The sequence below is a fragment of the Brachyistius frenatus genome, unplaced genomic scaffold (assembly GCF_029030835.1).
Source record: "Brachyistius frenatus isolate BFR_SWC_R1_liver_20210118 unplaced genomic scaffold, ASM2903083v1 Contig_33, whole genome shotgun sequence".
NCBI lineage: Eukaryota > Metazoa > Chordata > Actinopteri > Embiotocidae > Brachyistius > Brachyistius frenatus.
The window spans coordinates 2294588-2311062 of NW_027210632.1; the positions used below are offsets into that span (position 1 = coordinate 2294588).

Below are 16475 nucleotides of genomic sequence, written 5' to 3' on the forward strand. Positions count from 1 at the left end.
CACTTTTTTAATATATTGCTTTTTTTATGAAGTGCATTTGAAGTGCGCATTGAGGTTTAACCTTGACATTTTTTTTATAATTTCAAACTAGTCATATGAATAATGTAAACTTTGACACATTTTTACTAATGTTTTGTAAAAATTTGATTATTAGACCGAATATATTTTAAAATTAGAAATCTAAAGGTGTTTTTTTTGTTAGAGTTTCTGTGTTTTGGATGATATGCCGTATCGGGACACTATGACAAAGGCTGTCTTTTTTTTATGCTTGCAGACACATTTGTCATTATTACAGTACTGTAGAAATAGTAGACAAGCTTGCCCTCCTCTCTATGTCGCTCTCGTCTCCATTGTGGCTTAACTGTGTGTACATGTGTGTGTTTATGTGAGGGTTATCTCAAAGGGTTGACAATTAGAATTCAGACTCTGCTCTCTGGCTTTTACTGAATGGCAGCCTTGGATCCCGTGGGGTTGGTTAAAATCGAGGCGTACTTTGGTCGTCTCTCCTCTCCTCTCCTCTCCTCTCCTCTCCTCTCCTCTCCTCTCCTCTCCTCTCCTCTCCTCTCCTCTCCTCTCCTCTCCTCTCCTCTCCTCTCCTCTCCTCTCCTCTCCTCTCCTCTCCTCTCCTCTCCTCTCCTCTCCTCTCCTCTCCTCTCCTCTCCTCTCCTCTCCCCTCCCACCGTCTCTCTGGTTCCACAGCAAATTCACTAGAGGCTTCATATTCCTCATTATGCTGACAGGCCTGGTCTGCTAATGATGTTAACCTGCCTTTCTCTGTCATCCCAGCCCAGTGGTAATGAGATACTCCCCCCCCCCCCCAAACACATGCACAGCAACACATAAACGTTAAATGATTTACAGTCATACAATCACACACATATAATCATACACAGACACATCTGAGAGGTTTGTACACAGACGGAGAACATGCAAAGCCTTGCAGCCATGCCGAGTTATTATATTAAGCCAAAGAAGGCTGATCATGCAGCGCATTAGCTCATCTTCTCACTAATGTGACTTTCATTTGCATCAACACACACTTGACCCATGTCCCCTACCCAGCGTCCCCCCCACCCACACACACACACACACACACACACACACACACACACACACACACACACACACACACACACACACACACACACACACACACACACACACACACACACACACACACACACTCACACTCCACATTCCCTTCTGGCCTGCCCTGGTCATGCAAATATTCTTCTTCACAGTGATATCATCTGACTATTAGAGCCATTGAAATACACAGAAATGCACACACATACAAACCGGCACATTTAATGTAATGGAGTGAAGAAGAACGAGTGATAAATACAGTTTCAGGATGTAAAGTATGCACATTTGTAGAAAATAATACATTCAGTTATTTAAATTGATAAATAAAAAAAATAGCTTACAGTTTATTCAATTTATTAGCAATTATTAAGTGTCTGTTCATCTCATTGTAAACTTGGAGTGAAGCTTAAACATGACTTACTTTGAGCTGGAGATGGCTGAAACGGGAGTTGTCATTCACCTTAAAGCTTGCTTAACCTGGCAGGCTAATTTGACTGCTGTTACAATGATCTGTCCATTCAGTAACGGATTCGTCACTAAAAGAGGAGCACTGGCCGTAGGCGAGTGGGTTGATTTCATATCCTGGTGAAACTTTCTGTAGATAACTGGCCTATGTTTGTACTGTGGAGTTTTGTTTTAACATCAAGGAATACTAAATGTGGCCCTCCTATCCTTGCAGGTAGAGCGGTCGTAATTACTTTTGCTGCATGATTTTTTTTTTGGTCTGATGAGGCTGAATTTCAGAATCGTCTTGCATAGCCAGACCTATCTCCACCGTGTGGTGCCAGCGCTGGAGAATGGTTTGGCTGCACCCAGATCTCACACCAGGGAAAAACACCCTGGCTGGTTTTGTAGTTTTTTTTTTAAAATCACAATCATCTTGGACAGCTCTAAGTCCAGGTTGCAGCTCTGGGGCCCTTGGGGGTAGTATTGGGGGAAACTTGTTTTGGTGTGACATTGTGAGGCGAGCCCTGGCAGTAAAATTTCAAATAAAATAAAATGTCATTATTCAATAATTTTTTTTTAAAGTGTATGTATTGATAGCGGACACAAATGGTATCATTTTGGCTGAAGTGGTAAGACAAGATGCCACAGAACCTGGCAGCTACAACTAAATGATAACTGGCTCTTGGCTGGTATGTTGTCATATGCAGGTGACAGCTGTGGAGTCCTTAGAAGGTCCCTTGCTGCAGGTCGAGGGGCTCGGGGACCTGCGCCTGGAGCTCCACAGCAAGAAGCTCAACATCCACCTGGTCCTCATTGATGAGCTGCACCGACACCTCTATATCAAGTCCACAAGTCGCCTGGGACACAAGAACAAGGACAAGAATGTTGCTCGACCTCCAGGGTAAGGAGCAGTTTCTTGCACTTCGAGAAAAATTGGGATTTCCGTTTTATTCTTGTTTCCGTACTCGCGCAAGGACTTACAGTATTTTGCAAAATAGCACAACTAGTGTTCAAAAGCTTAACATAATAAGTATAAAGTACGGTAGGAAAGGATTAGGGATTTCATTTAATCACATTTCATTTCATTCCCTTTATAAAAATCCGTGTTGGATTTAGCAAAGCTGTGGCTTTACTGATATGGATTCATGCAAAAGAATATTTATACAGTATATTCTTACAGTGTTATCATTAATATAGTATTTAATATGTGCAAGATTGAGAGATAGAGGAGGTGAGGATGAAAATAAATCATGCTGTTCTGAATATCCATCTTTGAGCCCGTTTGTTTGGGTTCAAGTTCCCGAAAGCTTTTATTGCTTGCATATTATGAAGTCGACAGAAATATGGCCTTCAAAGTGTGTTATTCTAAACTTCTCAAAGTTTAAACTGTAGATGTGCCTTCACTATAAATGATTCCATTGCTGCATCAACTTACCAATTATTTACTGAATGGAAACCAAGACCATTACTGACAACAATTACAGCTTGTTGCTCTGTTTCTTTGTATTTTCTACATTGTGCTGTGAATCCCCAAAGGAACAAACATGACAATATGTTTATTGGTTGAGGTATACAGCAGCAAATCTCTGATAACTAATTAGGTGGTTTGCACTGATGTAAGAACATCTGAGATATAAAGTTTGCATATAGCAGTGTTTGGTTTCCAGGGAACAAACCTCATTTAAACCAATGTTCGTTGCCCATTGCTGACAGAATGACAGCTTCCGCAGTTTCTGTTTGACACCAGTGACACTTCAAATGATAAAATAGGTTTGGCAGCTACTAGGAGAATAACTAAAGTTACGCCTTTGTGACCCGAGGGCCAGTTTCTTCATTTCAGGATGTGCCTGTAGCCTATAACTCATCAGGGCTAATGTGGCACAGAGGTTTTGAACACACTGTTGATGCTGCAGTGTTCCATGGAAAGCATTCAGCTAAAGTGGTGCACTGGTGTGTGTGTGTGTGTGTGTATATGTATGTGTGTGTGTGTGTGTGTGTGTGTGTGTGTGTGTGTGTGTGTGTGTGTGTGTGTGTGTGTGTGTGTGTGTGTGTGTGTGTGTGTGTGTGTGTGTGTGTGTGTGTGGTGCAATAATTATGGCAGCAGTGGGCTGGTGAGGTTTAGTGATTTATTACTGAGGGTCAGCTAGTGACAGGTCCCGGCCTTCCTGTATTTGGTCGCCTCTAACAACAAGCCAGCCTCCATACACCCCACTCAGTTAGCAGGCACACTGGGTTTATCCCGCCCAACTTAAAGGATCTGGATTGCTTTCACCTCCGTCTTAAGGCTTGATAAATGGCTCATTGGAAAGCAGCACCAATCCCAGCACGCACAGATGCAAAGCGTTTTGTTATAACAGTATATTGTTCTTGTAAGGGAAGGGCAGGTTAGTGTTTGCCAGTCTGTTGGTGCATACTAAACTTTTGTATGCTTGTAGTAAGCTATTACTCCAGAATTTTAGAGTTAATTGGAGCCTCTTATTCTCATTCAGTTGCAGCAGCATGTTTTTATATGAGACACAGAGTATAATGCTTAATCTGGACGGTTGTTCTCTTCGCAGCTCCATGACCAAAGACGCATCTCCCATGCCTGTGTTGGATGTCAGCAGCCTGTCGACTCCACGCAAGCTTCTGGATTCATCCCAGTTCAGCACAGCTGGATCCAGCAGCGGTATAGTTTTTCGATCATCTCAGGCGGGGGGAGGAAGAGGCGGTAAAGGAGAAACGAAAGTAGGCTGTGGCTGAAAAGATTATACTGAAAGAAAAGAGAAGTAGAGAGGAGGTGGGAATTCTAATCATCTGTTTCATGAAAAAAACAACAACAAAAAAAAACCATGCGTTATATGTGTTTTCTCCCCATTCAAATTGCAAACATTAAGAGAATATTAGAAGACATCATCTAACAGTGTTGGAGGTTTCTTTGGACAGCGTGTGTGGATTTTAGCGTGCAATTTTGTTTTAACTGTGCTGATATTCTTAGTGATAACAAAGTCATTACTATTACTCTGGTTTACGCCCATTTGCATGTCATTATCGGTATGCATATAACCAGCCCTGTTTGCACATACACTCGCACATTATTACACACAGAAACCGCTGATCCAGACTTTTATACAAAGGTCTGAACACTTGACTGAAGTCTTGTTACACATATGAGCAGATAACTTTCCACACAGGCACACACATACGTTTCTTTTCTTGCTTTATAAAATATTTCACTGCGATCCTAATATACAATGGCCCTCGCTGATAGTATGATAATCTTGCCCTCCTAACTGTACCATTAGTCACCCAGTGTTTCTGCCTTCACAGGAGGGGAACAGCATTTATTACGCTCAAACTGGTAACCGACGCTTTAACACAGACTAATAATGCAGACTCTGTATTCAGAAATTCTATGAATTCTCGCTTGGTTGTCGGGACGTCGAGGCAGCACTGCATTCCTTCCAGGCAGAGCACAGAGGAACGCAAACAAGAAGATAATGAAAAAAGTTAATCCTGCAATAACTTGGTGTTCCCTTGGTGTTTCTGAGTTTTTATATTAAGCCTGGCTCTTTTTTTCACCACCCACTCTTGGCATTCGAAGTTAGCGACTCACCGTTTTGTACTTAGTTCTGTGGATACCAGGCAACAACGCATCACACACTACATACCGCTCTTCATCCAAAGTTATTCTATCTTATTGTTGCTGCAACTTTACTAGTGTGACACTGACAGATTAGCAACATTAGCATATAATGGCCACTGACAGGCAAGGGTTCCCTGAAAGGTGTGATGTGGTCAACATTTTTATGCCAGTTAGTGGTTGCTTTATGAAACTGTTGTACATCTCCGCGCTTGGCTCATTCTCTTTTGTGTTTATTTCTTTTCCTTATGTACTTTGTGTCAGCTATACAACTGTCATTTCAGTTGTGTATTTTTTTCCTCCACCTCCTGTTATTCCCTCAGCTCAGCTCAGCTCAGCTCATTGGCGTGCACGTGTGCGCCATGACCTCAAACACATAAACACACACAAATGTAGGAGTGATCGCTCATACATGATAGATATCTGTTCAAATCGCCCACTCTGGAGGCCTAAAAGTAAAAGCTAAACCACAGTTTTCCCCACACGATGCAAAGAGAACACTGGCAATTAGCTACCACCAGGCAGTAAGTGCCTGTTTACCGTCATGTTAACAACTGCGGTCGCGACGCAGCCACCGGCTTCCATCAATGGCCTTGCCTGCCATTTCGTCTAATAGCATTAGAGCACCTCATTTGTAGATGGTAATTGTCATAATTATTACACAAACTACAGTTGGAATGGGTGAAAAGAGGAAATACACCCAAAGTCCATTAACTTGCCATAAACATTAACTCTCTTAACGTGCTTTGATGGGGAATTGGGAGGACCCATCTAATGGAAATTAGAGCATCACTCGATACTGCCATTCTCAATTTAGCAGCGAATGTGGCTAAATCAGATGGAGACAGTGTGGGTGGGGTTCGGGGTGCAGGTGTGTGTGTGTGTGTGTGTGTGTGTGTGTGTGTGTGTGTGTGTGTGTGTGTGTGTGTGTGTGTGTGTGTGTGTGTGTGTGCGTGTGCGCGCATAAAACAGAGAGACATATATTAATAAAGTTCAAGCTATGAATTAATTTGTTTTAGTGTGCTGCATCACTAAAAAGATAATAATATGGGCAAAATAATGCCAAGACATTTTATTTTTTATTTGATTTCATTATAGTATTTTTACACTTGTCCATGACTGAAATAATTTGTGCTTATAAATACTTCATAAGCAGTTACACTATGTGCTAACCTGAGTGTGTACCTTGTTTAGTGCGTGAGCTGCAGCAGGATATGCGGGACCTGAACCAAACAGACCTCCCCGAGGTGGATCCAGAGGAGAACAGCGCTGAGTTCATGGGCATCCTCATCAGGGTACATACACATGATTGAATACTACTATACGCTGTAGTAATGTATACTATATATAATAATATATAATATTAATATGTATTAATATTAATATAATATAATAATAATAACAATAATGTACTACTGTATATCGCTGTAGTAATGTTCTCTCATTCAAGTGTCTCTGTGGTGCGTTTGCTTTTAGTAAAATATTTGTATTGTCCATTTTCTTCAGGCTCTAGCCAAGTTGAAGAAACTCCCGGAGACCATCAAAGCCATAATGGAGCGGCTGGAGCCTGAGCTGAAACAGATCGTCAAGAGGTCCACCACTCAGATAGCAGACCACGCTTACCAGAGGGGAGAAAACCTGGCCCAAGAGAGCCAGCCAAGGTACGGTAAAGAAGGAGGGCACGGTGTTAAAGAATCGTGGCCTCAACACAACCGAAGAGGGAAAATTGGGAGATTTATAGTAAATAGTAAATAAAGAGGGAATGGGAGGTAAATTCAGTTATGTGTGAAGATGAAAGCCATCTTTTTAAAAAGATCATGTTTGCCTGAGAGGAATAATAAGCATTAGCAGCTACTGTGCTTACCTTTGAAAAAAAGACCTTAATATAGCTGCACCTTGTATTCCCATCAGTATTTTGTCTTTCTAAGAGTTTTATTAATTTGCCTGCTTGCTTATTCTTCTGAAGTGATAGTATTCCCATTGGATTATATTCCCCAATGTTATTAAATAAAAGGTAGCCACTCTCTCCAGTGGTTGGTCATGGCTAGGAATGCATCTCCCCACCCCTGCAGATTCTTATTAATATAGTAGAGCTATTTATTATACTGATAGGGCTTGGAGAAGTCTTCAGTCATTTTAGTGTTGCTTGCCGTGGGTCTTTTAGGTATATTTAGAACTGACAGTAAAGGCAGTAGACACCATGTTTTGAATGCAGTCCCAGAGTGTTCATAGTCAGACAGTCAACCAGGTGTGAAACACAGTAAAGGCTAGGACTGGAGACGCACCTGCCTCAGACCATGAAAACAGATACTCTGCTGCTTTAAACGCAGACAAGTCATGGTTAAACACACCCATACAGACACACACACACACACGCACACGCACACAATTTCACACCTGCCGTAGAGGACTGTTATATTTTAAAAGCAGTCACGTCGTCTCCTGCAGACATACACATACAGACTGGAGAAGCACAGGTCTCAGTCCACTGATCCCGAACCATTTAAGAGGAACGTCTTGTTTTCTGTCAGGGATGTTCTCTCCAGCCTCGTCTGCTCTGCTCCTCCGGTTGCCTGCTGAATCTCTTCTGACCTCGATGTAATAGGCCACCATGTAGCTCATTCCCAACTCCACTCCTCGCTGATTGTTTTAAGTTTGTCTGTATGTGTACGCGTGTGTGAGCGCTGTGTGTGTGTTTGTATTTGTATTTGCATTTGTATTTGTATTTGGATGCATACACGCCTAGTTCTCCCTATGTTCACTTCGATTTGATTTAAAGTCAGCGCTTGTTGCTATGGAAACTCCAACCAGTGTACCACTTGTAGGGAACAATGGTCTTGAATATTGCACACTATATTTTATAGCACTGCAGACTTGCAGGCAACACTTCAGCACTTTATGGTATAGATGTCGGTGTGTGGATTGCTCTCCAAGCTTTATGTTCTCATTTCCATTAGAAGTTCATTTTCCCTTTACAACTCCTTTCTCTTGATCACACTTCCACAATGATACAGGTTCCCCCACCGCGCACTGATCTGTTCAGTTTAATATACATCAAATCAGACTTGAACTCATACTTGCCTGCTTCATTTTACATTGCAAAAACATATATTAATTTTTGTTTTTGTTTTCGTTGTTTCCCTCCAGAAAAGAGCCGATTTAAAGTGAGGAAATGCTTGAACAACCAAAGAACATCAAAATAAAAGCCTCAGTATTTTAAATCCAATTTAAAAAAAAAAAAAAACTAGACCAGCACATTGATTGAGCACAGGATGGATTGCTTGTCCCTTTTTGGTATTTTATTTTTCAGCGGAGTGATCACTGGAAGGGACAGACATGAATGAGTGTTTCTGCTCTGTATGTACATTTGTGTACGACAGCAGGCGCACTTAATATTTCAATAGCATTCTTTTGACACTCCGTAGACACGTATTTAATGATCTGTGACTGATAACCGACCAAATGATAATCTAATTTGGATGCTGTTGTTGTCCTCCTAAAACACACACACACACACACACACACACACACACACACACACACACACACACACACACACACACACACACACACACACACACACACACACACACACACACACACACACACACACACACACACACACACACACACACAGAGAGTCCCGCTGTTGGTCACTTTGAGACTGCATGTCCTTGTGTGCTCTTTGCTATCTTTCCCGACCGGTTATCAACCATGTGTGTCAGCTTCGATCCTGAGGGGAAATGAGAAGTGAGGTCTCAAAGAACAGACAATATAGATTAGGATGGCCTCCGCTGGGAGATAATGAGGAGCACCGGGCTGTATACACGTTGCGTTGCCGTCTATCTGTGGGTGACAAAAGAAAAGGTGACAAGGTCAGAGCTGTAAATTTGGTTATGCATGCATGCATTATCATGCATTCTTTTCCCCATCGTGTATCACCTATGCTACGCATCCTTTTTCTTGTCAGTCCTCCATGTTTATACATGAGCGAGATTCTTTGACTCATTGGCATTTCACAGCTCCTCTCGTCACGTCACCAACTTCTTACAGTCACCGAGTTATAGCTCATAGTGATTTGTTCCCCCGTTTCCCTCCATTAATAACATTTACCCAATGCTACGGTGAGTGTAGTGACAGACAGCCAACCGAAGTGCCTCGTAGCGAAACATCCATCTTGGCTCCACATTATCTTTATATCCTCTCAGGAAATCACAACAGCCTCTTATGGCAACCTCTTTTTTTGCATCATTTAATATTAAGGTACTGTACTGGCCATAGTTTCTTTCTGTGATGAAATTTAGAAAAAAAAAAGCTGCAAGATATACACGTATATTTGTATGTCATTTTTTTTGACAGTAAGTGTAGAGAGACGAGATGTGACGAGAAAGAAGGGGAGTTAAGCCATCGTCATCTGGAAAAGAAAAACATGTTTCACTTACCACCAATTGAATGAAACCCAATTAAAATGGCAGAGGAGAGCACTGAAAGACGGGTGTTAGACAAACAGTGTGATTATATTTGTATTAACTGTAATGCCTCCACTAAAATAAAGTGGGAACTCAGTGGCATGGGTGCACTAGGAACTCATTCAGACTCGGCTAATGTAACCTGTGTTCCCTCTTTACTTTGAAAGCTTTGTCCTTGTACAGAAAGCAGGTATAGCAAAGTCTGTATGAAAGCATTAGCGTGGATGAGGCAGCTGTGAGTTCTCAATCAAGAGTGTAGCACTCGGATCAAGTGGAAGGTCAGCTTGGTTTTGGCTGCACTCTCTTCTTCAGCCAGTGCCATTTAGAACTAATGAGAGTGGCTGTTCATTTGAGTCCAGGTTGGGGGGCTCACTACTTTTTCAATAGCCCGCCCAGGTGCTGGTTTGTTACTGCAGGTAAACTCTCAAAGTATCTGCTCAATAGAAAACTGTGAATTAGAACAGGGAACTGCAGTAGCCAGCTGGTAATTAGAACTTCACTCAATATAGATTTCTGGGTAGAAAAGCTCTTATTTTCCTCCTTCTCTTTTTTGACAACTCTGCCTGATGTCTGCTTCACATCAAGTAGCCAGTCAGATATAGCAGCTCTTACAGTCACAGCCATATTGCGGTAGAGTTGTGTTAGAATTTTTATCCTAGATGTAAAAATCATTTTGTTTGTTGGCATTATTGAGTTCACTTGATCCCGCTCTTTATCCATCTTCTCTTCCATCTCCATTTATTCCCCACTCTGATGTTTCTCATTTTCTCCCTCCCTTTCTGCCCTCTCTGGCTCCCTCTGCAGGCTGCTACTGGAACTGCTGGAGCTGTTGTTTGATAAGTTCAAGGCAGTGGCCCAGGCTCACAGTGTGGTGCTGACCCACCTGCAGAAGATCGCGGTGCAGTGTCGGGGCGGGGCCCGCGAAGACAACATCAAGCTCTACGAGCAGGCGGATGTCTCTGCCAAGATCCAGACCGTGCTGCAGGTCAGTTTTTTAGCAACAGTGATAGCAGAGATGTACCCAGATCATTGCATGTGCTCAGCATAGTTTAAAGTATGAACAAGTTTGTGGCAGATATTTGACAGCCGCCTGTGCACATGAAAAGGAGGGCACTCGAATCAATATTAAAACAAAGCTATAAAGATTAAATAGGTATCAGATTAGTGATCTGTCTAGTTAATTTGGATAACAGAAAGCAAAGTTTGCCATGTCTTGCAGCCCAGTGGATTATGGTAGATTCGTATGGTATTGGTAGATGTATTATTATCCTCTTTTAGTGGCCATTATATGTACCATCGTTACTTTAAGTATAGGGCCATTATTGTAGCACAGCCCCTGTAGCATTTTAATTTCCCTCACTGGCAATCCCTCAGGTTTTTTAATTTATTTACATGGAGATGTACTCCTCCTGGGTTTATTTTCCAATCTTTACTTAAAGCATTGATTTATTTCACCTTCTGTTACAGTAAATGCATCAGTAGAGAAAGTGGCGGTGATGTGATGGATGGCATTCAATTTGTCAACAAGCGAAAAAGACGGGGGAGGCTTGATTGCTTGGATTCATTTTAGGTTGTTTAATTGCCGTGTATTTATGCTGGGTTCTTGATCCCTGCTCCTTTTTGATTGGCTGGAGGGGATGAGCAGCTGTTGAGCTGACCCTGCGGTGACTCTCAGAGGAAAATCTGTGGCAGTTGTTGCTCTCGAAGCAAGTGTGTTTGTGTGTGTGTGTTTGTGTGTAAATAGTGTTTTCCATGATGCTCCTTCCCTGTGAGTTGTGGCATTTCTATTACTGATTATTCTATTATTGGTGTCTGATATTGTTGAAGAGGAATGAGGTGGTTATTCCTAAAATTTAACAGACTATTATCAGGTATCTACTTCCTATAGATTCACAGAATATATATATATATAGATTCACAGAATATATATATACGAGATAGACTAGAAAACAACATATCGTTATGGCAGTAAAATGCAGCAGGAAGCAAAGTTTCTCAGAGGACTGACTTGAAAGTGTTGATTGTTGCCGTGGTAATCACAGTGTTTTTACTGATCATTACAAGTGTAAAAATAAATAAAATGACAGAATGCTGTTGCCCAGTTAAATTGAAAGCCTGTGTATTTCTGTGTCTATTTCTAGTGAGACACAGTCAGGCTCTCCTCCCTCCAGTAACTTGAGTGTTTTCCAGCTGGCATGCATGAATACGCATAGTGTGTTTAGGTGTATGTACGTGTGTTTTCCAGGGCGTGAATATGCATAGGCATGTACTGTCATAGCTCTGCTGTACCAGTACAGTTATAGAAGGCATGAAGCCATTCCCCAACATGCGACCACTGCCAACTCCCAGTTGCCAGGGGCTCCACTCTCCCCTGGTGCCGTGATGTGAGATAATGTAATCTCTTGATTAGAATACTCATTATGTGAAATGAGGTTTTCTTATTCAGTCACTCGTGTTATTATTTCCTGACCGATTGTATCAATATAAAGGCCCGCCGTCCATCCCCTCCCTCCTTCTCGCCATTTCTCTCATCTCTCCCTTGCTCATTCGTCTTTCTCTCCGACTCTCCCATTTCCCCCGCCCCTTCCTTCTTCAGCATCATTCCTGCTGTGTCTGTATTACGGTCTCTCAATTTCCCAATACCTTGTGCATACCGCTCTTGCTACTTGTAATTTCCTCCTTAATCTCATTATCTGGCTTTCTTTTTCTTTCGCTCTCTCACGACTCCCACACTCCCTTTCACCCCTTCGTTTAGCCCACTCTGTCTTAGAGAGTCACATATCAGCAATGAGAGAAATTAAATTCCTACTGCTCCCACAGTGGCTCTGTTAAATTTGATTGAATTCTGAGCCCGTTCTTATCTCGCATCTTAAGACCCACAAAGGGGCAGGGGCCGACTCAGCACCGGCCACACTCTGGTTACAATCTTCATGTTCGTCCCTCCTCGCGCAGCTCTCCTGAGATTTTCTTCTTTCTTCTTTTGCATAAGAACTGTAACTGTTTTAAAATGTCCAAACAGTATTTTACTGCAAAATATGCAATTTAAAAGTGATACTTCTGTAATTGGTGTGAAGACTTGAACAGAACAATTGCCTACCGCGAGGTAAGGAAATACTTTGGCTTCTTGTCTGCTCAGTTGAGACAGGCTGCATTTGCAACGTTTCCAGTTAAGTAGATTTAGTGAGGTGTTATTTCATTCTCACAGAAAAACTTGTTAAACCTTTTTGTCACCAAATATTTGAATATCTTTTTCAGCGATATCATTTGAATCCCTTCCTGTCTTGTGCCTCTTATTGCAGTTCACATGTCTGCACAGAAACCTCTTTTTTGGTGTTATTTTTTTTCTCTTCCACTTTAAGAGGTGGAGAAACCAGCTTGACCTTTCCACATGACATACCAGTAGACAGATGCGAGAGCTGACAGAAACTCAGGGTGCACCCAGTTACAAGGCCTCGGCAGGGAAACGCCGTTTATCAATGTACGAGTGAGGCCCGGTAGGCTCAGAGTGGGGAGAAGGTAAACAAGATTTTAGGATGTAACGGTTTTAATCCCTGTTCGGAAATGCTCGAGATGTTTCTGCTGGTTGTTTATTTCGGTGTGCTTCAAGTATTGATTCAAAGCATAAGAAAAACTGGATGGTAATCAGGAGTATTGATGCTGGAAGGAGTGTTTTAATGCTACTTGACAATTTTTCAAGTGTCTCTCCGCAGAATGTGTGTGAGTATATCTATTGATTATTTACACCATTGCTGAATTTACATTTCCAAGCATGCCACCACCACCAAATGCCCTTACTACTTCCCAGTCATCCATGACTGCAATTTCTTTCCCTTTTCCATCAGAAAATATCCTGTTCTTCAAAGGAGTCTGTTTTTATCAAAGGAATCACAGTGACAAGAGTTTGTGTGTCTTCATAAATGTTTAATATGCTTTTCCTTCAAAAATACAGTATAGCAGCACACAGTTAGGACATGCTATCATCTTGGCATGTTTGATGTGATAGTCTCTGAGTTTAAAGGGCAAAATAAAGATGCAATCACGAGCTGATTAATCGCAAATGAATTGCCAAATATGTTCATAGTCAAATAATGAGTCATTTTTTTAAATGGAAAAAATGCCAAAATTCTTAGATTTCAGCATCTTAAATGTGAATACTTTCTGGTTTTGTTCGTCCGCCATTATAATAAACCAAGATCAAAAGATCATGAAGGTCAAACAGCTAATTGATTAATTGAGAAAACAACAGATTAATCCATAATGTAAATAATCATTATTTGTAGCCATAAATCAAAACAAAAATCTGTGCCAAGTGAGAAAATCCACAAATTTCCTTTGAATTATGACCAAGATGGAATCACAATACTAAATCAGGTAATTGGGTAACAGTTCATAAAAGATCACAGATCACAAACCTCTGCATTCATTCTTAATTAAGACGGCCCAGTGGGAGTTTTATTGAATGTATATTTGGCACCCAGTGTCTTCGTGGCTACTGATGCCCGTCATCCTTTGACCTTGTCAGCCGTTGGGTTTGAGGGCTGAAAAGTTTGCTAATTAGCTTGCCATTTGCGCATTCTGCGAGGATTTGAGGCTGTGTGACTGCTCGCCACGTCCATTGTCTGCTGCGAGCGTGTGACCAGAGTGCAAATCACCCTTTTAATGAGTGGCTTCCTCTCTGCGACAAACGAAGGAACTTTGAGACCGCATTCGAAAATATGGATAGATGCTGATGATCTGCCCTCTGAAAGAACTGATTCCTAGATCACTGAATGTTAAACAGAGGCCTCAAACAATCTATTAACATTTTTTACTGACGCAAGACAGAAGAGGACGACCAAGGACTGAGCTACTGTGATGTTTGCCCAAAATAAAAGATTCAAATCTTGAAAGGAAACTTTGATAAGATAGATGTGAAAGTGCTTCTCCGTACTTTTGTCAAAGCGCCTTTTTCTTCTGTACTATTACTTTCCTGAAGTTATGGGATATATTGTAATGAACTGCCTCCATGCAGAATCGTCTGGTGGTCTTTTGTACTCCTAATTACACTCCTGCTCTTCTTGTTGAATGTTAGAGAGCCCATAGATTAATCTAAATCTGCTTCATAAACGATTCATTTCATTACCAAAGATTACCAAGACAAAGGGGCGTGTTATGTTTGTGTCAAAAACATATAAATCTACAAGTTGCTTGAATATGCACCGTGTTCTCTCGGCCCATCAACAGAGTGAAAACGAGGCGAATTGAACTGCCAGAGAGCAGCCAGACGACAATGAGCTCTTTTAATTAGATATGAAGCGCAGACATCGCCGCGTTGTTCGCGCCCAACATTTTAATCAACATGTCACATTTATTCTACCCTTCAAAGCACCGTCATATTTACATATTGCTCGAGCGCAGTAAAGTCCACCATGTTCGTGGTGTCGTAAAGTCTTCTCCTTCTCAGCTCCACCCTCTCCTTACATCTACTGTATTAAAAATCACTGGACACTTAATTAAATGCCGCTGTATGTTTTTCCAATAACTGTCTGGACTTGACACAGATTACGTGTCGCAAAAGAGAATACAATATGTTGTGCTGTAGCGATGTGTGACGCCATTGTGACTCGAGCTTTACATAAAAGGTGTCTCGGATGAAGTCGTCGCAGTTGTCCTCCTTTTGGAAGATCATCAACGTGTGTGATTTGGACTGGACAGATGTGGTAATTCAACTGGATGAGCCAGATATTATGAAGACTTTTCACTGCAGAGAAAGTGACTCTTGACTTAAAGCACACTTCTAGATAGTTGTAATTAGAAATGCTTCATTTTGCAGCAGCTTATCTCAAAAAATGTGGCGCATTTTGTGGAGTTTTATCAATTTTTGGCCGTGATATTGCCAGAATTGGAAACACTTAAATTTACAAAAAAAATACCCGAGTCATAAAATTCTGTGACTGCAGCGTAGAATACCGAAACTGGGTTTGAAGCGCATGGGATTTTGGTTGCTTCATTTTATTTGATGAGACCACATTTTCCATAAACCCCTGTCACTTCGTGCTTTGCTGCCCCCCCCTCCCCCACACTCAAAACACACTTCTGTTCATTCCCCTTCGTTCATGATTTCAAACAATAATTACACATCTGGTCGTTTTGACATCACTGAACGTGTTGGGGACGCAGCAAGGACATCGAGAAATATAGTGGATCTCAGGCTTCCTGTCCTCCGTCAACAAGATAGCCTTCAAAAGATTGACTCGACGCAGCCCGCTGCAGGTGGGAACTCCCGCTGGTTAGCAGCAGTTCATTGCTGAGAGAGTAGTTGTGGCTGAAGCTCTGTCTGAACTCGTGAAGGTTATTGAAGTTTCTGGAACACAATCAATACCGGGTGTGTACAGAGCCCTCTCTTTGACGGCCAAGGACACTTTGGGCTTTAACTTCAAGCTCGCAGCAAGGGATATCAGTCAATATGTTTTGTGACAAGACACCAGCCAAGAGATTTAGTGGGAAAACAGACGATTTCAGCAAAGCCACGAGAATGAAGCAAAGTGTTGAGATTGTTCTCTCGGCTGCTTTTAAGACGTCTTAATAAGAGGGGGAAGTGCAGGAACAAGGGAAGAGAACATGAAACGAGATTTATTTATTCATATTATTTATATATTTCCTGAGTTATAGCCAATTGACTGCTGAGTTTACCCGATGACGAGAGCACACCTGCACAGCTCTGAGTGATGCTCTCTTAATTGCACTGATTCCTTTGGCTTTTGGGGCCCTAATGGAAAGAATGGAAGAAGATGAGTACGCACTTCCTCCGGACATAAAGGGTGACTTCAGAACATTTGAGTTAGGAAGAAGTAGATGGGAGTGCTGCTAAT

The 16475-nt window shown here is 41.7% G+C and overlaps 1 protein-coding gene across 1 annotated transcript in view; it reads left to right on the plus strand.

The window, feature by feature from the left end:
• The window catches only part of exoc4 (exocyst complex component 4), a 117437-nt gene that overhangs the window by 2785 nt on the left and 98177 nt on the right, over nt 1-16475 (plus strand). The window contains exons 4-8 of the mRNA XM_069700338.1: nt 2241-2434; nt 4092-4201; nt 6350-6450; nt 6662-6816; nt 10429-10609. Coding sequence (XP_069556439.1) covers nt 2241-2434; nt 4092-4201; nt 6350-6450; nt 6662-6816; nt 10429-10609 — 741 coding nt within the window. The remainder of the gene's footprint in view (nt 1-2240; nt 2435-4091; nt 4202-6349; nt 6451-6661; nt 6817-10428; nt 10610-16475) is intronic.